Source organism: Cyanistes caeruleus, chromosome 1, assembly GCF_971803275.1.
Source record: "Cyanistes caeruleus chromosome 1, bCyaCae1.hap1.1, whole genome shotgun sequence".
Lineage (NCBI taxonomy): Eukaryota > Metazoa > Chordata > Aves > Passeriformes > Paridae > Cyanistes > Cyanistes caeruleus.
In genome coordinates, this window is record NC_141701.1 from 2,549,760 (window position 1) to 2,577,256 (window position 27,497).

Sequence of the window (27,497 nt, forward strand, 5' to 3'; positions counted from 1 at the left end):
TCTAGTGGAAGGTATCTCTGCCCATGGCAGGGCGGTGGAACAAGATGATCTTCAAGGTCCTTTCCAACCCAAACCATTCCATGATTTTATGAATGTGTTTGACAGAAGCTGGAAGAGGCTCTTTCACCCAACATCCCTGAAGACTCTGATGGCTCTGGAGCCACCAGGCCTTGGCCACTTAAATTCCCAGTCTCCAGAAAAGACCACTGTAGCCAAATTGCTTGTTGGGAATGGCCTCTGGATGTGGACACGCCCAGGAATTGTTTCAGAAAGTGGGCACTGGGCGTGTCTCAGGTGTCAGGGACAAGGAGAGGATTCCCTGGAATGGAGACTCCATGGAGCTGATCACCCAGAAAACAGCCTGACTGAAGACCTACAGGTGGATGAGCCCCCTTTCAGGGATGTGACTCAGGAGGTTTGGAAAAGCCAGAATAAATCACTCCACTTGTCCCATATCCTCCCTTCACCAATAACCAGATTGGATTCCTATAAACAAGGTGGCTCATTCTTGATTTCCTCCGGGGAAAAACCCCTTCCCAGCTTCCTACAATTAGCAGCTTCCTTACAATTAGCCTTGCATCCCGAGGATTTACGCACTTTTGTCTTTCACAACAGCAGATTGGTGTCATTATCTCCTGACATCCCTTTGACTTCATCCCATATGGGATTCTGACCCTTGTCCCATGGCTGTGGATCCTCCAGGTGATGCATCCCTACCAGGGAAATGATTCCCTGTTGTTTCAGACTCTGGATCCTCACATCCTTGGCAGCTCCAATAGGTTTTAAAGTGGAACAGAGGAATTTGGGGCTCTTGGCCAATCTCCCTCCCCTTTTAATCCTCCTCCCATTGCTGTCCTGACTTCACAGCTCCTTAAATCCTGCTCTCCCACCCAGGGCTTTCCCAGATTTACTCTCCATGTTTTCTTCCTTGTTTTTTACCGGATCTCCTCACGTGGCTGTAGTTTGGAAAACCCACCTCAGAGTGTCTCTTGGGCCTCTTTGTACAGTGCTTTTCCTGCTGCCTTTGCCAAAGGATCTCCCAATGCAAGGTGGGAACATCCAAGTTTATATCCATAAAATAAATCAGCTGGAGAAGGCATGGGATAACTGAATCTGTAGCCACAGAGAGGGGCTACAACTGTACATGAGAGATGTTAAAGAGTCTGCCTTGTACTCAGACACCTCACTGGTATTGAATCTCAGACCACTGGCCCTGGAACACTGATCCAGCCTGTCCAAATCCCTCTGCAGAGCCTTCCTGCCCTCCAGCAGATCAACATCCCACTCAGTTTGGTGTCATCTGTGAAATTCCAGAGCGTGGTCTTGACCTCCTCATGCAGATCAATATATTTATTGATGATTGTCGCCCTGAAAACTCAGCTTCTGTTATTTTTTTTTTTTTAATTTTTTTTTAAATCTATTGGCCTGACCCCAGCACTGATCCCAGGGGGACACCATTGGTGACCGGCCACCAGCTGGATGTGGCACCATTCCCCACCACTCTGTGCCTGGAATCCAGCCAGTTTTAAACCCAGCCAAGAGTGCACATTCCCAAGCCCTGGGCTGCCAGTTTTTTCAGGAGAACATCATGGGAAGCAGCATCAAAGGCTTCCCTGAACTCCAGGGAGATACATCTGCAGCCTTTCCCTCATCCTCTGGGCCAGCTACTTGGTCACAAAATGGACTTCAGGTCACATTGCACAGCAGTGACCTGGGCTGGACATTGGCTGGACATAAAACCCCCACCTGCAGCTCTGCTGTGGCCAGAAAGAGGTGACCGAGTGATAGACACGTGACACACTCACAGTTGGTGGAGAAATAACTTTATTTTAGGTGTTTTGCAGATAATGGGAACACACATTTCCTTATCTGGTCGCACTTGAGCTTTGTAATAAGATTAAAGCAGAAGCCATCATATGGCAAAGAGCTGCCATCAGCTCCCAGGGTGCTAGGTGCCCAACACACCCCACTGCCCCTGGTTACAATTCCTGTTATTAGGAGGGGGCTCCAAGACTTTCTGTGGCCATGAGAGGCATCTTTGCTCCTCAAAATTTGTTGTTGACCACGATCCAGAGCACTCCGGCCGCTACGCCTCCGGCCAGCCCATAGCTGGACCTCACACTGCCCGCGGCGTTGACATTGCAGAGGTCACTGCTGCAGCAGGAGATGTTCCTGTTGCCCACGTTGAAGTCCTGGTAGGATACTTCACATGAGGAGTCACATCCCTTGCTGATGATGCTGAAGAGCCCCACAACCCCTGGGAGGAAAGCAGGACCGTGATTACAAGGATTCAGTACAAGCCAAGCCTCATGGAACCGAATAACCGGATGCTGTCCTTATCTGAGCTTGTTCCGTGGGACGAAAATTGGAATCACAGAATGGTTTGGGCTGGAAGGGACATTCAAGATCATCTGGTGGTTGTTCCAAGCCCTGTCCAACCTGGCCTTGAACAATTCCAGGGATGGGGCAGCCATAGCTTCTCTGGCCCCCACCACCCTTAAAACGAGGAATTTCTTCTTAATATCCCATCTAACCCTGTCCTCCCTCATGTGAAGCCCCATCCCAAACATCTTTGGTGCATGGAACCTTTCAGCACCTGGGAAATGGTGGAAACACGGCTATTCCCACTTCAGATGGCACAGTTATTGTTCGATTTGCTTCACAGCCCATTTTTTTTTGGCTATTTTTGGCAACTGCTGGTTACCAGCAGATTTTGACCTCCAGGAGATTTGATCCATTCTCCTCCAGGAGATCTAAAATCTGTTCTGGGCACCAAATCTTTGCCATGTGCAATAAATAACAGAGTTCTACAACATCTTGGCTCTCCTGCATGTGAATGTCATGGATTTGCACATTTCCAGCTGGGATAATTCCTACTGGAGATACCAAATCTACAGCCTGACAGAGAGAACCTTAAATGTGAGGTTTTTTGGGGTTCTGTGCCCCAGATCTAAGAGCAGATCAGTTGTTGGCACAAACCAGATCTAGAACAGAAGGATAAAATCCTAGTTTTTCAAGTTTCCTACAGACACAGAGATGAAATTTTGTCATTTTCATTGATTTCACCTCAAATCAGCGCCTCCTAACTTCACAGCCAGGCTGGACCACACTCAGCCCCTCCCATTTTAATTCCCGTTTGCAATTACTGCAAAAAATTAACCATTGCCCTTGCAAGCAAATAATTTTTGGCGCTGTGAAAGAGAAATAAACCCAATTTTGTGCAGGGGATAGACATTTGCAGGGTGGGGTTTGCTGGCCCAAACCACCTGTAGTATTCAGACTGGGTGAGCCTGGAGGGGACACCTGAGACTGGGAAGATGTTTGGCCCCAACATCCCAACTAAGACATTTCCCACCCCTGCTTTTCCTTACGGATCACATCTGTCTTGCACATATCCTTCTCGCCACATTCCTTCTTCGTCAGGCACTTGGAGTTGCTGAGCTGGGATGTGCAGCTGTAGCACTGCAAAGATGAGCCTGCAAGAGACCAAGAGGGGTTAGGAGAGGAATCAGGGAGTAATGGAACGGTTTGGGTCGGAAGGGACTTTAAAAATCATCAAGTTCCACCCATCTGCCATGGGAAGGGACAACTTCCACTATCCCAGGTTGCTCCAAGCCCCATCCAACCTGGCCTTGGACAATTCCAGGGATGAGGTAGCCACAGTTTCCCTGGGCATCCTGATCTATTTTTTACCACTTTAATTATAATAAAATATCTTAATTATAGTTAACCTAAATCCACCCTCTTTTAGCTTTAATAAATTAGCCTACATCTTATCCCAACAGGACCTCCTAAAAAGTTATCCCCAACTCTCCTGGTGCCTCTCCAGGCACTGAAAGGGGCTCTGAGGTCTCCCCAGGGTTTTCTCTTCTGCAGGATGGACACCCCCAGCTCTCCCAGCTCCAGAGGAGAGAGGATCCAGCCCTTGGAGCACGGAGACCTCCATGGAGATGTCCATGGTTTCCTCTGGACTTGCTCCAGCAGCTCCACATCCTTCTGATGCTGGACCCCAGAACTGGACCCAGCCCTGCAGGTGGGGAACAATTCTACACTTCTCATGTATCTTCAGTCTATCTGAAGCTCTCCAGAGAATTCTACCGAGTGCTTGCACTGGGAAACAGGATCATTCCTGGGGATCCTCAAAGGAAGGTATCTCCTCTGCTTTGGGAAAAAAAAAATTGGTTTTTCCTTTTTTTTTTTTTTTTTTTTATTTTTTTGTGGATAATAATATACTTGGCTGAGGTGTAAATCAGGTTTGGCAGATGCTGAAGGTATTTTGGATGTAGTCAGTGCAGTGAGGGAGAAAAAAAAAGAGAGCAGGTGGGCAGCTGAGCTTGAAGAGGATCTTGGAATGGTTTGGGTTGGAAGGATCATTTCATCATTTCATCACATCCCTCTAGACCGAGTTTCTCCAATCCCCATCTGACCTGGCCTTGAGTGGGGGATGAAGCAGGAATTTGCAAAGTCTCTTCCAGCCCCTTGCCTCAGTTCTTAACTTTTTACTTGCCTTTTTCACCACTCCCTCCTAGAAATCAAAGTACAAATGGCTTTCACCCCTCTCTGACCACCAGGTCATCCCCTGTCCCCATCCCTGGTGGAAATGTCACTCTGAAGGGGATGGAAATCAGTGCTGGCAACACCTGCTGGGCTGCTCTGTGCATCCAGGAAAGGCAGGAAAACCCTGGCAGCTCCGAAGCATCCAGCCCTGGTGAAAAATTGTCCCCAGAGGAGTGAGTTTGTGGTGTAATTATCTGTTCCTGTCACTACTTGTGCCCCTGGGTGTCACTGGAGTCTTGCAATTGTCAGTTGATATATATATATGTGTATATGCATACATATAAATGTATGTGTATGTGTATTTTCTTGAGCCCCATGACCACCAAACTTACATCACAAATCCCCCAACTCAATATCCTAATGCCTGAATGACTCTTTTAGGACACTGGAAAGTCTTGTTTGGAAATTAGTGAGTGAAGGAATTAACCTGAGGCACAGAGGTCTCCCTCTGTCCAAGCCTCTCTGGTTTAAATGAGGCAGTCACTGAGGTGAGGAGCCAACCCCCAATTTGTCTGAGTGCTGCACTCTGTTCTCACATTGATCTGACTTTTAAAGCAATAAAAGTCAAATTTTGAGTGTTCTGATGGAAGCTGGCAGAGAGGAAGGTCTGAGGGCTGTGCAAGACCCTTCACAGCTTATTCCTTAAGCATTGTCTGCTGACTGAGCAACTGCTCAAATTTGATTCTTCTCTTCTCTGGTAGCAGGGAAAAGCTGCTTTAAACCCATTTTTTATCTCGCTGAGGCTATAAAAAACTGACATTGTCTATACCCCACCCATTCACTCTGTAAAATAACGTATCATGGCACTGTAATCTTTACTGTCCTACTAAAACTCTGGAAATCTGGGCAGCATCAGAGTCCACTTTTGAAAGGAAGAGTCAGAAAAAAAAAGTTGGAGGAAAACTTTGCATAAATGTTGTAATTTTGATAGCCTGGGAAGAAGCAAAATAATCCTCCCACCCCACTTAGCCCCTCCCCTTCCCCCATAACTGTATGGTCTGGCATAAGAAAATTTGGATTTTGATTAATCCAGGATTCAGGATTTACCTGTCCTGGAAGTTTCTCTCCCCAGCACTCAGATCCCACCATCCCCAGGGCAGCCCTGTGCATTTTTCCCACTCAACACCCATCCAAAGGGAAATATCTTGGGATGACAATGCTCCAGCATCTCCTCCCTCATCGCCAAACCCCGTCACAAATCCTTCTTGCAGACTGAAAATCCGCAGGGAGGGATGCGGGGCGCATCCTCTGCGGGGTCTTACCTGAGTCCACGCACAGGAGCGCTCCCAGCAGGAGCACAAGGAAAGCCTTCATCTTGGGATAACCTCTCTGGGGCTGCCTCTCTGGGTTCTTTCCTCCCGGGGCAGGTTATATATCCTGGGAGGCCGGGCGTGCCCGCAAGGTCATCCCTGAGAAGGCACCTGAGGGAGCTTCTGGCAGGACCAAGGGAGGGGTTGCTTTGTGTGTTGGGATATTTGCGTTTGGTGCCTCTCCTCTTTCCCTGCCACCCTCTGGGCTCCCCTCCACCGCTGCCACCCCCGCCTTCCCTCCTACCCTTGGGCAAAGTGCTCACAGGAGTGGAAAAAGCCCCAAATTCTTCCGAACAAGGCCGGCCTTATGCATTTCTTCTGAGCCACTGAGGGTGCAGTGGCACCCTGTGAACGAGGCTCTCCACCCCCGGTGCCACCCTGAGTGGAGCCATTGTGTTTAAACCGAGGACAAAATGTTCTTTGGATCAACAGCTCCGGGTATTTATCTGCCTGTGTGAGTGATACTCGTGATAACAAGGTATGTGGTGGGGAGGTATGTGGGCAGATTAAAAGTGCATCGGCCTTTCCAGGTATAGAGGAGTTTATTTGCCCTCGTTTGCATTTGTTTTCTGTTAAAAAGCAATGGCCAACTCTTATTTTTTGATTGTTTGAAACCCAGAGAAAGGGACTTTGAGCTGGATTTATTTGGTGTTTCGAGATGTTTGATGATGGTTCTCTTTGTGTGCTCCTGTTTGGCATAGGCTGGGTGCAAGTTTGGGCACTTGACTCACAGCAGATATGATATCAACAGCCTAGGCTTGTCCAAAAAATGCCACTTGTCTGTCACAGACGGGGTGAGTTCAGTCACATTCCAGCCTCGAGTGTGAATGTTTGCTCTCGTGGGTTGAGCAGAGTCCTCTCCCATTCCTCACATCCTGTGACCACTTCTCAGTGCCAGGGCAAAAGAACACAGGGCTTTTTTTGCTAAATTTAACCTTTAATTTTTATTTTTTTCCCCCCTCTCCCGGGCTCTTGGGATTACTGCTGTGCATTTCTTTCTTTCAGGGATTTATTCCCATGCAGTTTAACTCTCAGACACTTTACTAAATGGAAAGGAAGGTGTGCAGGAGGATCATTTATCAGTGGCTGTGGGATGAAGGGTAGAGACTAAAACTCCTGCCCTGATTTAGGCCAGAGGAAACTCTGTTGTAGGAGATGATTTGACAAATCCTAATTCCTCTGTGAGGATCTTAACCAATTCCACTTTGCACTCTTCTGTTCAAAAAATACCTAAAAAACCACCCCAACACCTTCTTTCTGTGTCTATTGGCTTCTGCCTCATCATATTTTTACAAACCATATAATTTATAGCCAAGTTTTATGGATAAAAAAGCCTTTTATTTTTTCAGGCTGTGCAGTTCCTCATTCAGAGGTATTTAAGATTAGTTTTCTTTTTTAATCCCTTAGGACTGTCCCTGCAGGGTTTGGCTTTTTGTGGTAAGGAAGAACGGGGCCAAGGGGGAAAAACCCACTCCCTATCAAATCCACCAGGGCCTGGAATTAAATATTTCTTAAAAAAAGCATTTATAAGGAAGAAAATCTCTTTCCATCTTTCCCAGTACCATTATTTTTATTTTTTTTTTTAACATCAGCCAGAAAAACTCAAAATTTGTGGTGCTGTGAGAGAATCTGACAGCTGAGAGCTCCTCCATCCCCCAGTCCTGCTTGCCTGAGGTTGTGTGAGATCCCAGGAATTCCTGTACTCTTACATAAACTGTTGATTCTCACTGATTTTTGGGAAATTGAAGTGTAATTCCTGCCCGACTCCTGAAGATGGCAAACATACCCCGTTATAATTCCACGTGCATTAACACACAGTTATCCATAGGACTGGGTGTACGAGGTGGTGTTTTCTTTTCCTGAGGTTATAAAATTCCAAATTCATCTGCCTGTATGGAAAAGACTATCACTTCCCTCTGGAAATCTCATGGTGTCTGCAAAATCCCTTGGAATTTGTTTATTTAATACTATTTTTGCTGTCACTGCAGATTCCTGATAGAGACAGGTCTGGAGCTCTCTGTTTGGGAAGGGGGAAACAGGAATTGATTATTTTCTTTATCCTGGTTCTGGATTATTTGCTCCTGCCCTGTGCCAGGCTGGGAAAATGGTGATGGATCACGGTATAGAGCGTGGTGTCATGGATCACATCGAGGAGCAGCCATTTGAGGAAATTTGAGGAAAAAACAGTGAAAGGATTCCTGGAAAATCTGGACAGAGAGACATCAAAAGGAATTTTCTCCAATTTCCTGGTCATCTGTAGGGAAGCTTGTAGGATGCCAGAGATCTTAGAATCACAGGGTCACAGAATAATTTGGGTTGGAAGAGTCTTCAAGATGATCTCGTTCCACGCCCCTGCCAGGGGGTCTAAGACCTGTCCAACCTGGCCTTGGACACTTCCAGGGATGGGGCAGCCACAGCTTCTCTGAGCACTCCCTTGTTTTCTCAGCATGGTTGTGACTGTAACTCCTTTCCAGGATGTTCCAAAGTCCCTGTGTGTGGTTAAAATGGGCTCTAGAGGGAATTTTATTGTCTTTTCCATTCATGGAGGGTGTTAACAGAGAGCTGATGCTGCCTGAAGTGCTGTTCTGCAAATCTGTGGGGCTGTGGCATGTTAGAGAAGGGATTTTAGTAACCAATTTTAGGCATTCAAGTGGGAATTTCTAATGGCTGTTCACAGCCTCAGGAATATTCAGCTGTCCCAAATCAGAATGGGTGGGGAATAAATGAGATTGAGTCACCAGGTGGGAGTGAGGCAAATCCCATTAGAGACTCTTCTGCAAGGAGGGAAGCATGGATCCCAAATGAGGCATGGAAGAGGACAGGCAGGATAACAGATGGATTGAGTAAGGGGGGAGAAAGATTTCAAGAGGAGGAGAGGTAGACATGTTCCCAGAGATGGATGGATGGATGGATGGATGGATGGATGGATGGATGGATGGATGGATGGATGGATGTGGATGGATGGATGGATGGATGGATGGATGGATGGATGGATGGGTGGAGGGATGGATGGATGATGGATGGATGGATGGAGTTTAGATTGGATATTGGGAAGGAATTCCTCCTTTGAGGGTGTTGAGGCACAGGCTGCCCAGAGAAGCTGTGGCTGCCCCGTCTCTGGAACTGTCCGAGGTCACAACAGGACAGCAGAAGCCACCTGGTCCAGTGGAAGATGTCCCTGTCCATGGCAGGGGGCTGGACAAGGTGACCTTGATGGTCCCTTCCCACCCAAACCATTCCATGATTCTGTGGAAAACACACAGGTTGTCCCCTATCTCAGCCTCAAGTATTTTTTCCCCAGCTCCCAGCTGTTTTCCACTTTCTTCTGTCCTGGGATAGACACGAATGATGCTGATCCAGCAGCAGGAAAAAGTGATTCCAGCTGCTCCAGAGGTGCCCTTGGCTGCCAGCAGAGAGAGGTTCCAGCTCCTGGAGATATTTAACACCGTTAAATATCTGTAGATATTTAACACTGTTCCATGTCATGGCCCATCTCTCACTCCAAGGATTTATATCCAAGTTTGCTGTTCAAATGAGCTTCAGAGCACATGGATGCAAGGCTGGGATCCCTGCTGGAATTCCAGAGCCCAGCAATGGAGACTGGAGCTGCCATTAAGAGCAGGACATTGAGGGGGTGCAGGGAGGTGTTTGGGTCTCTGTCACTGGGCTTCTCAGGGACCTGTGGCTCAAGCCCGCTGTTCTTTGTGCCTCTTCTTCCTCCAACACCATACAGGGTTTGGAATTCCTGCATTCCAAGAGAAGATTTTGGGATCTGTGGGTGCACACAGGTACAGCCAGGTTGCATTACAAAAGCTTAACGAGCAAGGAGTCTGCTTGACCTTGAGTATTTCTCCAAGGGTCTGGGCGCAGAGTGAAACATCCAGCGATTCCAATTCGGGATTTCTGAATTCCTGAGCCAGTGTGACCAGCCCTGGAGAAAAAGTTCATCTTCACATCCCACACATTCCTGGTGACAACCGTGAAATCAATGCAGGGCTGAAAATAGATCCCACCACGGTGCTGATCTTGTCAGTGGAGCGAGGAGTCCGATGGATAAAATTCCAAGGGCTGCAGGGATTGGAGATTCCCATACGATGGTGCTGTTGCCACATGGCTGGAGCTCAACCCGCTCCCAGCGTGTGGGAGCAGCCCCAGATTGTTTGTTTAAAAATCTCAGCAACTTCAGAGCATCAAAAATGCATTTGACTCTCTCTCTTTTTTTTTTTTTTTTTTTTTTTTTTTTTTTTTTTTTTTTTGTTATTTTGCTAATTGCTGAGCTCTTCTGCTCACAAAAGACTCAGAGTGTGGGATCCCTGCCAGCTCCTGCCGGCAATGCCTGGCACATCCTGGAGTTGTTTGCAGGGAGAAAGGAGAGAATTTTCCTGTACTCACACTTTGGAGTTGGGGTGAAGGGTGGGGAGAGCAGCCTGGGCTGGGACCACAAAGAGGTTCTGTGCTTGTTCTGTCCTCACAAAAAGTTTCTGACTTTTCCCTTACCAAGCGTTGCATCTTCCTGTGTACAAATGTGGCAAAATATTGGAAATACAGGCAGGGAACATGAATTTCCTGGGGTCACACAACAGATCTCAAACCAGGACCCTCAACCACCCTTGATGAACGTTTACTTCCACCAGGAAAATTAATTTTCCTGGCCCCACAAGAAACCACAGAATATGGACAGGGAAGAACCTGAGATTTCCAGTCCAGCTGCTGCAGGAGGAAACACAGAATCACAGAAAAATTTTAGGTGGAAGGGATCATCCCAGGGCAGGGACAGCTTCTACCAGATCAGGTTGCTCCAGGTCCTGTCCAGCCCTGGCTTTGAATCTGGGGGGTAGAAAAGGGTGGTTCAGACATGACCAGCAAGGGGCCACTGCTCCTCCTGTGGCCACAGCTGCACTCAAATCCATGGCCTCGTGGTCTCTCCTTTCCCAGAGAATCGTGGAGTCCTTCAGGTTGGAGAAGACCTCTGAGATCATTGAGTCCACCCATTCCCCCAGCACTTCCAAGGACTCCACAAAGCTGTGTCCCCAGGTGCCACATCGCTCCAGGGATGGGCACTCCACCACTGCCCTGGACAGCCTGTTCCAATCCTCCTGGTGAAGAAATTTTTCCCTAATATCCAGTCTAAAACTTCCCTGATAACTTGAGGCTGTTTCCTCTTGTCTTATTCCTTGGGAGAAGAGATCAGTCCCCACCTCAGGAGGGCTTTGGCCCTTCTAATTTTTTCCCTGCAAAACCTCATGGCATCCTTGAAGTCCTGAGTTGTCTTCCCCTCATGCAAAGGCCATAAAATCTCCTTTTTTGTCCATCTTGCCCTTAGTTTGTGGTCAGTCCCCAGAAGTGGTGGTGCTTTCCCAATATTAACAAGGCTTTGGGAAAAAAAATTCTGCACAGAAGGAGCTCATCTCATGAATTTATGCATTGGGAAGAATGTTTTCTTGAGGGATCATTCTTGTCAGGGCTTTTTTTGTGGCTTGGTTCTGAAGTTGTTGACAAAGTGTTGGAAAATAGGATTCTGTGGACAAAGAAGAAATAATGAAGTTATTTGAAGTCCAGGATGGATTTTGGGATCAAACCCAGTTATGGAGAGCAAAGATCCATCTAAATCAGTGAGTCTCCACTCAGGACATGGAATTAAGATGCAGGAGATACAGGATCAGTACTTTAAAGTCAGGTTTTGTTTCTGTGGAGCAGATGCTCCTCTATTTACAGGGGCAGGAATTCTGATAACACTTGTCTTTGTCCCTCTGCTTAGAACTGTTCCACTCTGTGTTAACTAATTACAAACTAATTGGGCTGGAGAGATGTGGTGGCATGAAGCAATTTGATTTTGATGAATTGGCAATTTCTTACAAAAACTATTTCATTAAAAAGTTGATTTTTTTTTTTTCCCCTGACTGCTTTGTCAAATGCTCTGATGCTTGGGACAGCAGAGGATGAGTTGCACAAACCAGGAGAGATAATGGGAATTCTGATTAATATCTGTCATTTCCTCCTGGTTTAACTGTTTAGCTGGAAAATCTCTTGGAAAAATCAACCCTCAGTTGCTTGAAGTCGTTAGGAATTTGCTAATTTGAAAGTGCAGGGGGGAAAGGCTTCAAGGTCCCCCTGATAAAGGCCAGGTTTAGATGGAATATTGGGAAGGAATTCTTCCCTCTGAGGGTGGGGAGGCCCTGACACAGTTTTCCCAGAGAAGCTGTGGTTTCCCCATCCCTGGAAATGTCCAGGACCAGGTTGGATGGGGCTTGGATCAGCCTGAGATAGGAAGATGCCTATGGCAGGGTGGTTGGAATGAGATGAGCTTTAATATCCCTTCCAATCCAAACCATTCCAAGATTCCACGATATTCCCAGGGGAAGCCTGGTCAGAAGAGCTTGGGGCATTGTCCAACACATCCTAAAGCCAAACCTGAATTTGATTAAACAAATTGGAATCCATTTTTTGGCTAAATCTTCCCTGATTTCCAGGAGCTTGGCTATTAAATAGGCACCACCATGCAGGCGGTTGTGTTTTGTCAGATTCTTAACAATAAGTAGAAACACAAAAGGAAAAACAAAATCCTATTGTGTGATTCAGAGCTGCTCCCAGAAGCTCACTTTTGATTTTGTCACCGGAATGTAATCATCCCTCTCAGCTCCCCAGGCAGGAGTCAAGGATCCCTTCCCCTGTCTGACCCTTGCAAATTGCACATCCTGCTCGGCCATGACCTTTTCCAAGGAGCCACAGATCCCGAGCCCAGAGGTTTTGGAATCGATAGCACAGACAGCACTGAGCACGGAATTAACAGCTGCCTTGTCAGTCTCTCCAGCGAAAAGTGGGGTGGCAAAGAAAGGCCAGGAATGTGTCTGGGATTAAACAGACCTGATAGGAAGGAAATGGAGGAGATGGATTTACAGTCTCTGCAGCCCGGGCATAGCCAAAGGGGTGCACTTTTCATTGAATGCCAAAATTGTTTGGGTTGGAAAGGACCTTAAGATCATTCCAACCCCTGCCATGGACAGGGACACATTACACTATCCCAGGTTGCTCCAAGCCCCATCCAACCTGGCCTTGGGCGCTTCCAGAGATCCAGGGGCAGCCACAGCTTCCCTGGAAATTCCATTCCAGGGCCTCTGCACCCTCACAGCCAAGAATTCCTTCCCAATATCCCATTTAATCCTGCCCTCTGGCAATTTGAAGCCACTCCTCCTAGTCCTGTCACTCCATCCCTTGTCCAAAGTCCTTCTCCAGCTCTCCTGGAGCCCCTTCAGGCACTGGAAGTGGCTCTGAGCTCTCCCTGGAGTCTTCTCCAGATGAACATTCCCAGCTCTCCCAGCCTGGCTCCTGAGCAGAGGGGCTCCAGCCTTTGGAGCATCTCCATGGTCTCCTCTGGATCTGCTCCAGCAGCTCCACATCCTTCTGCTGTTGGACCCCAGAGCTGGATGCAGAATTCCAGGTGGGATCTCACCAGAGCAGAGGGAAACAATCGTCTCCCTCAACCTGAAACTTTTGGAATGAGTGAAGCTGAGAATCACATTGTCCCCTCAATCCTCTAAGCCCCAAGTTCTGGTTTTTTTCCTGCCTTTGGGCCCCTTCCCAGGATTCCTTCCTCTTTTGCTGAGCTAAAGGAATCATCAGGGGATGGATTTTCCTGTTGTCCACCTGGCTGCTGCTTTCAGGAGTGTTTGAGGAGCTGAGATCCTTTTATGGGACCCTTCATTTTGAGGTTTCTCCTCTTTTTGACCAATTTTCACACAACATGAGATTATTTCTAGAGCTTTGAGAGCTTTCTCCTCATTTATTTTGCTTGAATCTGGGCAGAGTGATGCTCAGTTAGATCCATGGGCAGACAGGTGGATGGACAATGGATGGACAGAGGGATGGACAAGGCCGGAGCTGCATAAACCATATTTCCATAGACTAGGTTGGGACTTATGGAATTGTAGGAACAGCATCCAGTGGTGAGTTTAAAAAAAAAAGAAACAGAAAAAATTAAAAAAAAAATCAAATAAATGTCAAGGATCTCCACAAAGTATCAAGAATGATATAATTGCTGGCCTGGGAATAGTAGGGATGCTAATGGGAGCTCTTCCTCCCTTGTGGTCCACAAATCCTGTGTGGATAAAAACAGCCAGGAGATTGGGAACATCCTGTTCCTCCCGTTTTGATGGCTCACATTGGATGGACCTTGGCTAATTTGTCTTCCCTGCACAAAGCAAGGTCGTTTGCTCTCAGGGGCATCGCCGCCTGCCTTGAATTAATTTTCTATTAATTACTGGAATGATTTGAGCGTGGATAAGCAGCAGTTATTTTTAGCAGTCAGACTGATTAGACGTTGGAGAGAACTATCTGGGGAAGTTGTGGGGCTCCTGCTGCTTGGGAAGGGGAGAACAACCATTCCCAGTTGGATCAAAGGGTCCATCTGGGTCATGAACACCTTCTGACACCGCTCCTTAGTGGTTTCACAGGGAAAGTAAAAGATTTCCTCCAATTTCCACCCCTGGAAGTGCTCAAGGACAGGCTGGGTAGGGCTTGGAGCAGCTTGATTCTGTGGAAATTCCCTGCCCATAGCAGGGGTTGGAATAAAATGGTTTTTAGGGTCCCTTCCGACCCAAACCATTTTATTATTCCATGACCTCACCTGCAGCTGGCATCCCTGATGAAATACCCTCTTGAACAATGGACAGGGACATCCTCCACACCTCCTGACCTTTTATTAAAGTTATTTATTCTCACTAATCCAGGTATTTCTTGTTTTCTTTGGCTGCCCTGCCCTGTCATAATTTGCTTTTTGCTCTGTGTAAAGAGAGCTGATGCACCAGTTCGGCTTGAAACTCACTTGCTTTTACATATTTCCGTGTGAATGCTCTTTTATTTCCTCCTCTACTTTCTTTTTTTTTTTTTTTTTTTTTTTTTTTTTTTTTTTTTTAATAGCACTGTTTTCAGGCCCCCAAGACTGTCTGGTAATTACCCTGCCTTTGATAAACCTTTCTATTAAGCACAACTTGTAAATACCTTGCCTGCTCTAACTGCATTCAATTCATCATAAAAGCTCTGGAAGCCTTTTGCTTTCCTTCTTTTGTGTGGAAAAAATGGAAACAAGAGGTAAATTCACTGCTATTTTCAGCAAGGAATTAAGAAAAGGACTTGGATTCATAGATTTATTTTATTTTTTAATTTTTAATTAATATGATCATTTAAACTTCCTTTTCCAGGATTATAAATCTTAACTTCTGGTTTATATATTCTTTTATTTGTTATATTTTATCCCTAGTGGGGTTTATTTAGATTTGGTTTGTTGTTTTTTTTTTTTTTTCAGGGAATCAGAGACTGCTTTGGGTGGAAGGGACCTTTGAGATCATCTTGTCCCAACCCCCTGCCATGGGCAGGGACACCTTCCACTATCCCAGGTTGCTCAGAGCTCCCCCCAACCTGACCTGGAACACTTCCATGGATGGGAAGGAATTTTCTTTCATCCTTCTTCCTTTAGGAGCACATGGCCTTGCCCAAACTGTTCAGATGAGCTCCAGGTCAGTCTCCATCTCCAGGAGTTGTCCAAAAATCCCACCCTGTGCCTGGCAACGCTGTCCAAACTCTCCTTGAGCTTCGTCAGGTTTGGGGCTGTGACCATTCCCTGGAGAGATGTTCTGGTGTCCAACCACCCTCTGGGGGAAGAACCTTTACCTAAAACCCAGCCTAAACCCCCCTGACACAACCTGAGGCCGTTCTATCTGGCTCTGTCACCAGATACAAGAGATCAGTGCCTGCCCTTCCCCTCAAGCTCCAGATCCAAGGAGGTCCCTCCTCAGAATCTTCCCCAGGCTGAGAAAAACAAGGAACCCAAAACTTTCCTCATCAAGCTTCCCCTCCAGACCCCTCACCACCTTCGTCTCCCTCCTTTGGACAGTTTCTAGTATCTTTTTTATCTAGTATCATTTTTATATTACGGTGGTGCCTAAAGCTGCCCATAAATGGATTCTGAAGCCTCCCCTCTTTCAGACCAACCAATGACTTGTGATTCTTGAAGGTCCTGGAGATCCCACCTGGAGCAGGACCTCAGAGGTGGAAATTGCCAGTGGAGATGCTCAGAACTATGAAAACTTTTCCTTTATCTCTCTCTCCTGGATGTTCACATTTAAATGAAAGATGCCTGTTCTTTATTTAAATTATCTTCTGAATGCAGTTGTTGGAAAGCCTTCATAAATTTGAGAAATCCCAAAGTTTTGGGGGTGTTTTTTCTTTTCCACATCACGATGGAGGAGAACAAAGTGGAACAGCTCCTCCACTGGTTTTCCATTTGTTTTAGACCTTTTGTCCTGCCCAGGAAACAGCTCATTCTCATGGACGGATCAGACCAAGGGAATGTTTGAAGGTTCAGCCTTTATGAAATTCTGTCTCTATTTCTCCTCCCCAGCCACAAGAGTTTCTTTTTTTTTTTTTTTTCTTTTTTTTCCTTCTCAGCCACAGCTCATCTTTGTTGCCTCCATGGATTTAATTATTATTCCTGGCAAAGCACGTGGCATTTTTTCACTTGTCACCAGCATTTTTCTCAAGCCAGGTTTAGTTAGCTGGAAAGTTCACATTGTGCTGCTCAGATTGATGTTTTCCATGTCTGGAAAAGCAGCAAATTTGCCAAAATATTCAGAAGAAAGTTACAAAACAATGAAGTTTGAATTGTTGTTTTTGGTAAATAATGTTTGTGAATGTCTCCAACCAGGATTTTTTTTTCACCTGGAGAAGGCCAGGGGAGGATTAGGTTTCACTGAAAATTTTGCCTGACTTTTTGTGGCAAATATTCCTTAAATCCCTGAGTGAACAGTTCAGCCCAAAACCTATAAAATATAAAATATAAAACCTATATAAATATTTATCTTTCTAACTCCCACTGGTGGAAAGGTCTGAAGATCTGGACTGGAGGTTTCCTGTGATTTCCTGCAGTGCATGGGAATGTCAGGAACATTCTGATTCCCACTGATTTTAAATGCTTCAAGAATGGATCCCCATTTGGGGATTTGGGTCAGAATGGGAGAATTATAGTGGCTCAAAGAGGAAAAAATAGTTTGAACTTCTCCCACTTTAAATTCTCAGTACACTTTTCTCCATCAGGACTCTTTGGGGATTTTACTCAAGGGAATTCCTGCTGTTGGAAGGAGATGGAGCAAAAGCGGTTCAGGCTCTGTCGGGAATTTTGGTCCAGAACTTGTCCCAGATGATTTGTGTTGCTTTTCCTGCAGTCCTTTTAAAGCTGGAGCTCGGAATGTCCCCCCTAAATCATCAGTGTGAGCCAGAAACGTTTTGGCATTGGAGGTGGGAGCCAGTTCTGTGCTTTTCAGGCTCTGGAAGGTGTTAATTAAAGCGGGTATTAATTAAAGGTGAATGATCCAAGACCTAGAGAAATGGGGGATGATCACAGAATCACAAAATGAGTGAGGTTGGGAAGGACCATTGGAGGTCATTTGGTCCATGATGGTGTCATTTTGCCTCATTTATGGATATATTTATTTAAAATGAGCAGGATTTTATTTCCCATCTCAGTTTTTGGGTTCACTAAATTAACAGACAATCAACACAGTGCATAAATCCCCTGTGCCTTCCCAGAGAGATGTAAAATCACTGACTTTAGGGCAAATATGTGTCTTCTCAGATGGCAAAGAAACCCCTGAGCTGTTCCTCATCCCTGTTCATGCAGAGGAGCTGACGGAGCTGGAAAATCAATTTGCTTTTGGTTCCGATTGAGAGACCATATAGATTTGGGATGCTGGGAATGTGGATGATGATGGGGAAGAGTGGGAAGGTGCTGCAGGTTGTTGCCCACCCCATGGATGCCAGGACATCCACGCTGGGGCAGGACAGCCTGAAGGAGCATCTTTTTCCCAATGGGATGAGTCCTGTGACCCACCAGGCGTCCAAGATCCTCCTGCAAAAGCACTGCAGGGAAATCCTGTCCCCAAGTGCTCCCCAGCACTGATTTCAAACAAGGAATTGGTAGGAATTGCCTGAGTCTTGCAGGAAAAGGCGCTTTGCAGTGGCTGATTGCACTCCCACAGATCCTGTTTTCCCTTGGAATCTCCTTGGGGATTGCTGTTCTCAGCACAGGCTTTTCTGAGAGTGCACAGTGATTGCTCCCACGGGGTGGGAGCTTTCTCACCCTCCAAAAGGGCAGAAAAACGTTTGAAAAGCACTTTTCAGGTTACACAGCCTCTGATTTTATTTCCATCCAGCCCCTGAAGTCAGCAGGAGCAGCAGAGATCTCACCAGGGAGAAGGTCCAAGGAAACACAAGCTGCAGGAGCTGGGTAGGAACTGGGCCACTGAAATGGACTTGGTGATCTCAGAGGTCTTTTCCAGCTTTAATGATTTTTGTTTCCATGATTTTTGTACTAAATGTAAGGGAGTTTCCACCTTCTCCCTTTCCTTTTGTATGGATTTAACCTCTTCTCCCTCCCTTTGCATTTCAATTTTTGCCAGTCTGGGACAATATTTGTGATGCACTTGCAGAGGTCACAGGGGAAATGGATGGTGTCCAAGAGGGAAGGAGAGCTGGAAAACAAATTATCACAAGCACTGTGGAATTCATCCCACCACCATCCCTGGGAATGTTAAAAAACCATGGATATAGCACTGAGGGCATGGTTGATGGTGAGCATCATGCTGGGCTGATGGTTGGACTTCATAATCTCAAAAGCCTTTCCCAACCTCAGCAATTCCATGATTTTATGAATAATTTAATTTTCCCCTGATGGAATCAATATGGAAAAAATTCGGGAGCCCCACCTTGAGAGAAGAGAGACTGGGCATTGAGTGTAGCCATTGGACTGGATATTAGGAAGGAATTCTTCCCTGGGAGGGTGGTGAGGTCCTGGAAGAGATTCCTCAGATAAATTGTGGATGCCTCATCCCTGGAAATGTTCAAGGCCAGGTTGGATGGGGCTTGAAGCAACCTGGGATAGCGGAAAATGTCCCTGCCCATGTCATTGGAACTGGATGATCTTTAAGGTCCCTCCCAATCCAAACACTTCTGTGATGTTTATATTAAAAAGTGTAAAACCAGGAATATTTGGAAATTATCCAGGTGGGTTTTTCACCATTATTTGTGCTTTGGTTTTTGCTCTTTAGTGTTGTTTAACCACTAAGAATGGCCAGGTGGAGAACTCATCTTGTTCAATATCTGCCTCATGTCTGATTAAAACAGAACAAATCTGTTTCATATTGAGATAAACTTCTGAAATTCACAAATATACAAAAGGCGTGAATTAGATGGCGTTGTACAGTAAGATCACATTTGATAGACAAATTAAATATTCAATTCTCCTTGAATTTTCCTGGAATTTGAATGAAATGCATGATGGGGATCATCTCATACCCAATGGAGAAAAATTGAGAGAGCAAATAAAAAGTGGAAAATAGGGCCACTGGAGAAATATATCTGGGAACCACTCTGGAACACCTTTAACAGAGCCAGAATATACAATAGAGAGAGAAAAGGAGAAATAATTCTAAAAGGGAGAAGTTATATGGGTTTGAATCCTCTCACTCTTTGTGACCTCAGCTCCTGAAGCAATCCATCTGAAAAATGTCCTGATAGGAATATTAATTATGGGTCAGCCGTTCAGGGGTGTGAGATCATAGCTGCTCTGATTTAGAAATCCTCAACAACTTGTCCCAAAGCATTTTCAGGATTTTAGCTCATGAGGGGAAGTAATATTGTTTATGGAACCAGCAGATGCAGCTGGAGAGCACCCTTGAGCTGTCAGGCACAGAACTCCCAAATCCGGTGTGAAACGGAACCAGGGGCTTGAAAACAAGGAGAGATGGGAGCAAAACTGCTTCGAGTTATCTTCATGGTGTTAATTGGGGGGATAATTTGAGAGAAAAGAGAGATAACTTGAGGGGAAAGACATCTTGCACTTGAGGAGGGAGCAGGTGTTGGGAGGGCTGATAAATGGTAAGGTCATTACCCTACGGGTCAGAGAGACACAAGGAAAAAGAATTTAGTGTTCATAGTTAGATTTGTTGGGACATCGAGGATCAGAGCAGCAAAACCTTGCCTAAGGTCACCCCACTGGCAGTGACAAAGCTGAGAATAAAACTGAGGGTCTGGAGGCTCAATCCATGGATCCTGGGGTTTCCTGGAATAACTGCAGCACTGTTACCATCGAGGGAGTGAGGTGTAATTTTTAATTTGTTTTTTCTTCTCTAGATTCTGCTGCACTTCTTCTGTGCTTTTTATACTCTCAGATTTCTCAGTCCCCTTTGGGCTGAGCTCCTTTGGGATGCTCCTTCAAGGGGAGTCTTGCTTATCTCAGTTCTTTGGGTTCGAAGAAAACTCTCAAGCTCGTTAGGATCTTGTTTCTTGTGTTTATTAGGGTGCTATTACAAAACTTGGTAGGTCTCTCCAGATAATCTGCACAAGTTCAGTTCACCTCAACCTGGCTCATTTTGCTCTGATGATACAAAATGGCCCCGAACCAGGCAGCCACCTCATCTTTATATCAATTTTTACCTTATGAAATTCAGACACGTGTATTGTTTTCATATTTTAACAAATAAGTTTTCTATATCTACTTACGTAACTAAAACTGCGACTAACTTTCAACCAATCACTCTTTATGCCTATAAAAACTGCAGAATCATGGAGAAGAAGGAAGAAGAAGAGCTAAAAACCACTCCTTTTTTCCTCCATCTTTATGTATTAAACTTTCTAAAATCTATATTTTTCACTTCAGCGGCATACTAAACATTCTATTACCTTCTACTTAATTTTTTATAAACCCAGGGATATTTTGAAGCCTTTCTGTCAGTGGCAAATAGGATTAATACTACTTTTTTTTGAGAATAGGACAGAGAAATGTCTCTCCATTTCTGGATTCCTACATAAGGGAAGAGAAAAGGAGGTGCTGACAGGGGATATAGGAAAGGACTTCAGGAGCTGCAGCAGGAATGCTGTTCCCTAATTCAGCTCTTTGGATCTGGTGCTTCTAGAGTGGGACACTCACAGTGATGTGGTTGGATGCTCCTGAGCCAGGGATGAGGATCTGAACTTGAGGCTTGTTTTTATCTTTGTTGTCCAAATCAAAAATTCACTCTGCCACGTTCAGGATTCTGCCCTCATCTCCTCGTGTGACCAACATCCCCTGCACAGCAAATCCTGCTGTACCTTCCTTCCTGGGCACACGAGAACAGGGAATCATTGGAAGGGACTTGAGGGATCATTCAGTTCCAATCTCTGCACCGTGGGCAGGGGAATGCAGAATCCTGCAGAACCCTACATGAAGGCTGGAGAACAGATCCAACCATGCTGCGAGCAGGAAAACATTAAACATCAGGATGTGTTGTTCTGGAGGTGATAACTGCTGCCTCTATCATCTTTGGAGGAGATAAGAGGCAGGGCCATTAACTGGAACCAAACTGGTTCCAGGTCCAGGGTTGTCCTGACTAGCATTGGCTCAGTGCTTTACTTCATGGTTGTAATGTGCCTCTCCAACCCTTCCAAACCTATCTAAAATATCATTTTGGGAATAACCTTTCCCTGTTATCCCAGGGCATTGTCTGCCTTCCTCATCTTCAAGGTATTTCAGGCAGGACATCCCCTGGAAATGAGTCAGGGAGCATTTCCATGCCAGCACCAGTATTTTGAGACAAAAAGCCAATAGAAGGAGAAAGAACTTTCTTCTTTTCCTCTACACAGGGAGCTTAGGGTGGAGCTGTGGGGATTCTCCCTGGAGACCTGGCTTTGCAGCCATCCTTTTATCCCGCTTTTTGTGATCTTCCATCACGAGTCAGTCCTGATTTAGCTGTTACAGAGAAATCTGCTGCCAGTTGAAGACTTAATTGCAACAAAGGCATTCAGCAACGTGGGCACTAATGAGCCGGGGTTCAGATATTCCTGACTTAATGAAAACCAAGGAAAGGCTGGCCATGGGCTCCGGGCAGTTCTGGATCTCACGGAGGAAGAATTTTCTCCTGGATAGTTCATTAATAAAAGGAGGGTAGAGGAGAGTGGCTCATCACCATCTGTCAGTGGAAGCTGGAGCCCAGCCAGGAGAGCCAGCAGTTAATTAGGAATGAGAGCTGCTTGCTTTCACAGACATTTCTATATGTTTATATATAGCCATTGTATTGCCATTAGTGGAAGCATCTCTTTTTTTTCTAATTAAACGAGCCAGCCAAAGTTTTTGTTGGGTAATATTAACTCTGGAGAGCTTGCTCAGCCACAGGGATCTGCCTTTCTTCTTCCCAAGCTCTAGGACTGGCTTAGGAAAACACAGCCCAAGGGATGACGGGACACCCAGGGAACTTCTCTTTTGGGATGGGTTTCAAGAGAGTGACAGACTGAGAGGGGAAAGATATCACCTGTGTTCCAGGATTTATTGTCCTTTCTGGAATCATCAGCTGATTGTCTCCTGGAAAGCTGGAGAGGGCATGGAGTGACTGGACAAGGGGGGGAGTGGCTGCCAGCTCAAAGGGAGTTGGTTTAGATTGGATATTAGGAAAAAATTCTTCCCTGTGAGGGTGGTGAGATTCCCCAGAGATGCTGTGGCTGCCTCATCCCTGGAAGTGTCCAAGGCCAGGCTGGACAGGGCTTAGAGGAACCTGGTCAAGGGGAAGGTCCAGAGAGCTCAGAACCAGGTGACCTTGAATGTCCCTTCCCACCCAAACCGTTCCATGGTAATGCCATCAGGAAGGCTGGGTGTCCCAAGGTTTGTGATCCTCCTCCCATGTCCTCACTGTTGCTTTTTTCTTTCTCCTCTTTACAAGAGCTCTCTTTGTGCACAAAGAACCTTCCAGCGCACCTCTCCCACCTCTCCAGGTGCATCCTTGTCAGGAAAACTTCATTATTTTTTGTGACACCCGGAAGAAATACAACATGAAGAAGGGATTACACTGGGAAAGTGGAAGGTGTAGATGTGGAATTGGTTTGAGGGGACTGTCTGTGAGACAGACCTGTCTGTGAGATCTCTTTTTGGCCTCTGAAGACTAAAAGGGATGGGTTTTTTTCCAGCATTCCCTGACAGATGTTTAACATTCACACAAATACAAGCTCCAACCCACTACTCCCAGCAGCCACCAGCGTGTGATGGAGATAAGAGATGAGCTGAGGTTCACAGCTCACTTGCAGAATGACTCATCCCTTTAATTGCATCCCTTTAATTACAAATTAGCCTCCTTGACCTTTTCTTCCTGCTCTTTCCTGAGTGTCACGGCACAGTGTGATCTCTGTGCTGCCAGGAACAGAAGGAGGCGATGTCTCTTGGTGGAAGGGTTTTTTCAGCTGAGGCCACACTCTCACCTCCCTTAATCCTACGAGTTGTGTCAAAAAAAAGTTCCTCTTCTTCCTGAAAAGGTCTTTGTGACTTAGAGATGAAAATCACAAAGTCACCACCTAAAACGGCAGAAGGAACAAAAATAGTCTGGCAAATGAAGAAATTTGGGCAAAAAATCCTCAAAGATTAGGTCTTGAAGACCTAAAATTGTCATTCCTGGACTGATTTGCTGTAGGTTTTCCCTTTTTCGAGGTCCTTGAAACTGTTGGAATCAGTGATGTAACTGTTGGAATCAGTGATGTTACTCTGACACAGAACTAAAAAAAAATATAAGGCTTATTCAACAAGAATATTCTAGCAGAAATGCTTCTTGGCAAGAGCAGACATGGAATACCACCAGGAAACCTCCAGAAAAGCATGGGAGAACCACTCAAAAAATGGCAATTCCTTGGCAGAAGTGGATTTGGGAAGTGGAGTTCATCTGTGAATTTCCTTTCCGACATCAAAGTCTTTGGGAACAGGAGTTTCTAAAAAGGAGAAAACACCGTTTGAAACTCTTTGCCTTTATTCATCAGTGAATTCTTGAAATGTTCTCCCCTGCGAAAATGTTTGGAATAACACCAGATTCGCCCACTCTGTGCTGACATTTAACTCATCCCATTATGTGTATTACGCCACCACTGCAGCGTTATCCAGGATATAATGTAAGGAACATATACACAGATTTAGAAAAATACAGAGCCTTATAGATTTATTTATAACAGTTCATATATTTATAATTAACTTCATTGTGAGGAGAGTTCTGCACGAAGTAGGGCAACAATGGACTCCTCAGTTATATAAAAGGGCCTTGAAAAGCTCTTCCCTCCTCAGAGAAAAGTTTCCTGAGCTGCTCAGGGAAAGCTGCATTCTTTAAAAAAAAAAAATAAAGGCTGAAAGTGGAAATTTTTTGATTATAACAATGTATTCCATTTGAAAGTTAATTTTTATTTAATTTTTAGCATGTGCTTGGGAAGAAACTGTAGGGTTTTATATAAATGTTGAGACACACAGGACAAGAGAGGGATCAAGGGCACTCAGCAAATTTGTGGATGACACAAAGTTGAGGGTGCAGTGACATGCCTGAAGGATGGGGCCATCCAGAGGGATCAGGACAAGCTGGAGAAGTGGGAATCTTGTGTGGTTGAACAAGAGCAAGAGCTGCAGCTTAGCTGGGGTCAATCCCAGGGTCAGTCCAAGCTCAGGATGAGCAGATGGAGCAGCCCTGGGGAGAAGGACCTGGAGGTGCTGGTGGATGAGAGGCTGGACCTGACCCAGCCACGTGCACTTGGAGTCCAGAAATCCAAACACATCCTGGGCTCATCCAGAGCTGTCAGGCAGCAGCTGAAGGGGGGATTCTGCCCCTCTCAGGTGAGACCCCACCTGCAGAGCTGCCTTCAGGTCTGGGCTCCCCAGCACAGGAAGGACCTGGAGCTGTTGGAGCGAGTAGAAAGGAGGCACCAAGGGGATCAGAGGGATGGAGCAGCTCTGCTGTGAGGAAATGTTGGGAGAATTGGGATTGTTCAACCTGGGGATGAGAAGCTTTGGGGTGACCTAATTTTAGCCTTCTGGTAGCTAAAGAGGATGACAAAAAAGGACTATTATCAGGGGCCTAGAGTGACAGGAAAATGGAAAATGGCTTCAAACTGGCAGAGAGTAGGTTTAGTTTGGATATTAGGAAGGAATTCTTTCTGAGAGGGTGGTGAAGCCCTGGCACAGGTTTCCCAGAGAAGCTGTGGCTGCCCCATCCCTGGAAGTGTCCAATTCCAGGTTGGACGGGACTTGAAGCAACCTGGGATGGTGGAAGATGTCCTTGCCCATGGCAGGGGAGTAGAATGAGATGATCTGGAAGATCCCATCTGTGCATGGGAGAAGGTTTCAAAGGTTCACATGACCTTATCCCAGGATCATTGTGGTTGTAAAAGACCTCCAGGATCACTGAATCCATTCAACTCTCCAAAGCTCACCACTAAACCCTGTCTTCAAGCACCACATTCGTAGGTTTTTTGGACAGTTCCAGGGATGGTGACTCCACCTCCACCCTGTGCAGTCTGTTCTAATGTTTGATAATCCTATCAGTGATTAAATTTTTCCTGTTATACAGTCTAAGCCTTCCCTGGCACAACTTGAGGACATTACCTCGTGTTCTACAGCTTGTTACCTGGAAGAAGAGACCAACCTTCACCTTGCTAGAACCTTCTTCCAGGGAGCTGTAGATTACTTGTGCTGTCATTTGTCCCTGATGAGATCCTGAATTCCCTGAGAATGGGATTTCTTTAGCTTCTGAAAACCCCCCTGTTCTGCTGTTTCCAGCTCAGAGAACTTGAGGTGCGGTTGGTGACGCAGTTGAAACCATCCCACATCAAGTTCCAGCCAGATGGAAAATAACTCCCTGTTTCCTGAGGAGCAAGTGGGAAATTCCACCTTGCATAAGAGGCCTTTTGCCTCCTTGTGACCTAATTTCCTTGCGATTTTCACTAGAACTAGTCAAAGGATTTCACACGAGTGGAAAAGGAAAGAACAGGAGCCTTTCTTGCTTTCCTCCTGCACGTTGCATAAAGCTTTAATAGCGAGTAATAGCTGACATGGCTTTGATTTTATTGCACTTAACTGGGTAATTCTCCTGTCCCCAACTGTGCCCGGGAGGACTGAGTGGAACAGGAGCAACTGTGCCACAGTACAAATGGGTCTTTGAATTCCTCTAACATTCCCATGGCCTGGATTGTGTTCAATAAGTCATGTGCAGTAAATACAGCCAGGAGACGTGAGGAGACTCATGAATACTTGCAAGGCACTCAGGTGCCACTTTGGTAAACGTGCTGCAGGCAGAATATGGGGAAAAAATTCCCTGCTTGTGTCTCTGCCCCTCCCCTCACCGGTTAGTGAAGGTTGTTCCCCACCAGAGATCCCCAGGCAGAGCTAATGAACCAAAACAAGCCATTTCTAATTTTATCCCTGCTTTCTCACGACAAGGAGACACCAGTTCACATCCAAAATCTGACATCCATACCCTGGGTTTGTTGATGGGTTCATAGAATCACAGAATATCCTCAGCTGGAGGAACCCACAAGGATCATTGAGTCCAACTCCTGGCCTGGCACAGGACAACCCAGAGAATCCCACCATGTACCTAGAATGGTTTTCCAAGCATTTACTGAGCCCTGGAAGACTTCGTTTGCATCATTTTGATGTCTGTTGGTTGCAGGGAAGGGCACGAGGTTTCTTTGATGGACAAGCCAAACAGCACTGTGGACAATTTGGGTGGGCAACCTGCGCACTGCCCAGCTGGACACTGGGCCAGGAGACAAAACTGTGACAGTTTGGTTGCAGATACAGCCTGGAACTCTCTTGTCCCATCCCTGTTTTCACTCTGTTCCTCCCTTTCCAGGTGATGAGAACTATGGAGACCTCTGAACATCTCCTGCGCTGTCTCCATCTTGCTGCATCGTATTTCAATGTTTTGGTAATGTTTTTGTGCTCCATTCAATTTCCAACCCGGCTTCTTAATCTGTCCTCCCTGAATCCAAGGCCTTGCACCATCTCCTCCCGTTTGTCTCTCCAAAAATCCGGAATCCCTGCACCTTCACTGAGGGAGCAGCAGCAGTGCCCCTGTGAGAAACACCCAAATAACTTCCCTCTGATGATCCCAGTTCCTTCTTCTGTATTTGGCAAACCTCTGGAAGTTTTCTAGGATGCTCAGAACTGGTCTGAACTGGGGACTTGGCTCAATGGGATGGGCTCTTGACCTTCCCATGGATGATCTGTGCAAATCCACCCTAATGAAGGTGTTCCAGTCACAGGAGATCCTGCGTTGGAGCCTTTGCAGGCTGTTAGGAAGGCAAAGAAGGAATTGCACCGTCTCCTTTAATGCTTTTAAATAGTTCATGTCTCACTGCTGGCAGGTGAATAAATCGGTAATGAATATGCAAATCAGCAGGTCTTCTGAGCGGGCTGAGAAACCTCATTTTGAGGTGTTTGTGAGGCAGGATGAGCACTTTAATGTTTGCCAGTGATACCCCCTCTCCTTCATAAAACAGAGCTGCTGTTAATCCATGACCTGTTCCACACCGGCTTTGTCGGCAACAGTAAATTAAAAAATGTCAGGGAACGTTGTTAATTGCTGTAAATGGATATTGATTGATTGATTGATTGATTGATTGATTGATTTTTATCCCGTGGGGTTTCTAGAATGGAATTAGAGAATGGTTTGGGTTGGAAGGGATCTTAAAGATTGTCTTGTTCCATCCCCTGCCACGGGCAGGGACACTTTCCACTATCCCAGGTTGCTCCAAGCCCCATCCAACCTGGCCTTGGAAGCTTCCAGCAATGGGGCAGCCACAGCTTCT

General features: G+C 45.9%; 1 protein-coding gene and 1 long non-coding RNA gene across 2 annotated transcripts; one reads left to right on the plus strand and one right to left on the minus strand.

The window, feature by feature from the left end:
• Positions 1-1,807: 1,807 nt before the first annotated feature.
• Positions 1,808-6,090, minus strand: LOC111925198 (prostate stem cell antigen-like). Its single transcript, XM_086876869.1, has 3 exons — positions 5,820-6,090; positions 3,372-3,476; positions 1,808-2,257 (listed from the first exon to the last, which is right to left on the minus strand). The coding sequence occupies exons 1-3, from the start codon at positions 5,869-5,871 to the stop codon at positions 2,046-2,048; spliced, it is 369 nt and encodes a 122-aa protein (XP_086732995.1). The 5' UTR covers positions 5,872-6,090; the 3' UTR covers positions 1,808-2,045.
• A 47-nt stretch (positions 6,091-6,137) lies between these two features.
• Positions 6,138-26,863, plus strand: LOC147655253 (uncharacterized). Its single transcript, XR_015283128.1, has 4 exons — positions 6,138-6,345; positions 15,169-15,379; positions 18,071-18,144; positions 26,540-26,863. It is a non-coding gene; the product is annotated as an uncharacterized LOC147655253 (long non-coding RNA).
• Positions 26,864-27,497: the final 634 nt, after the last annotated feature.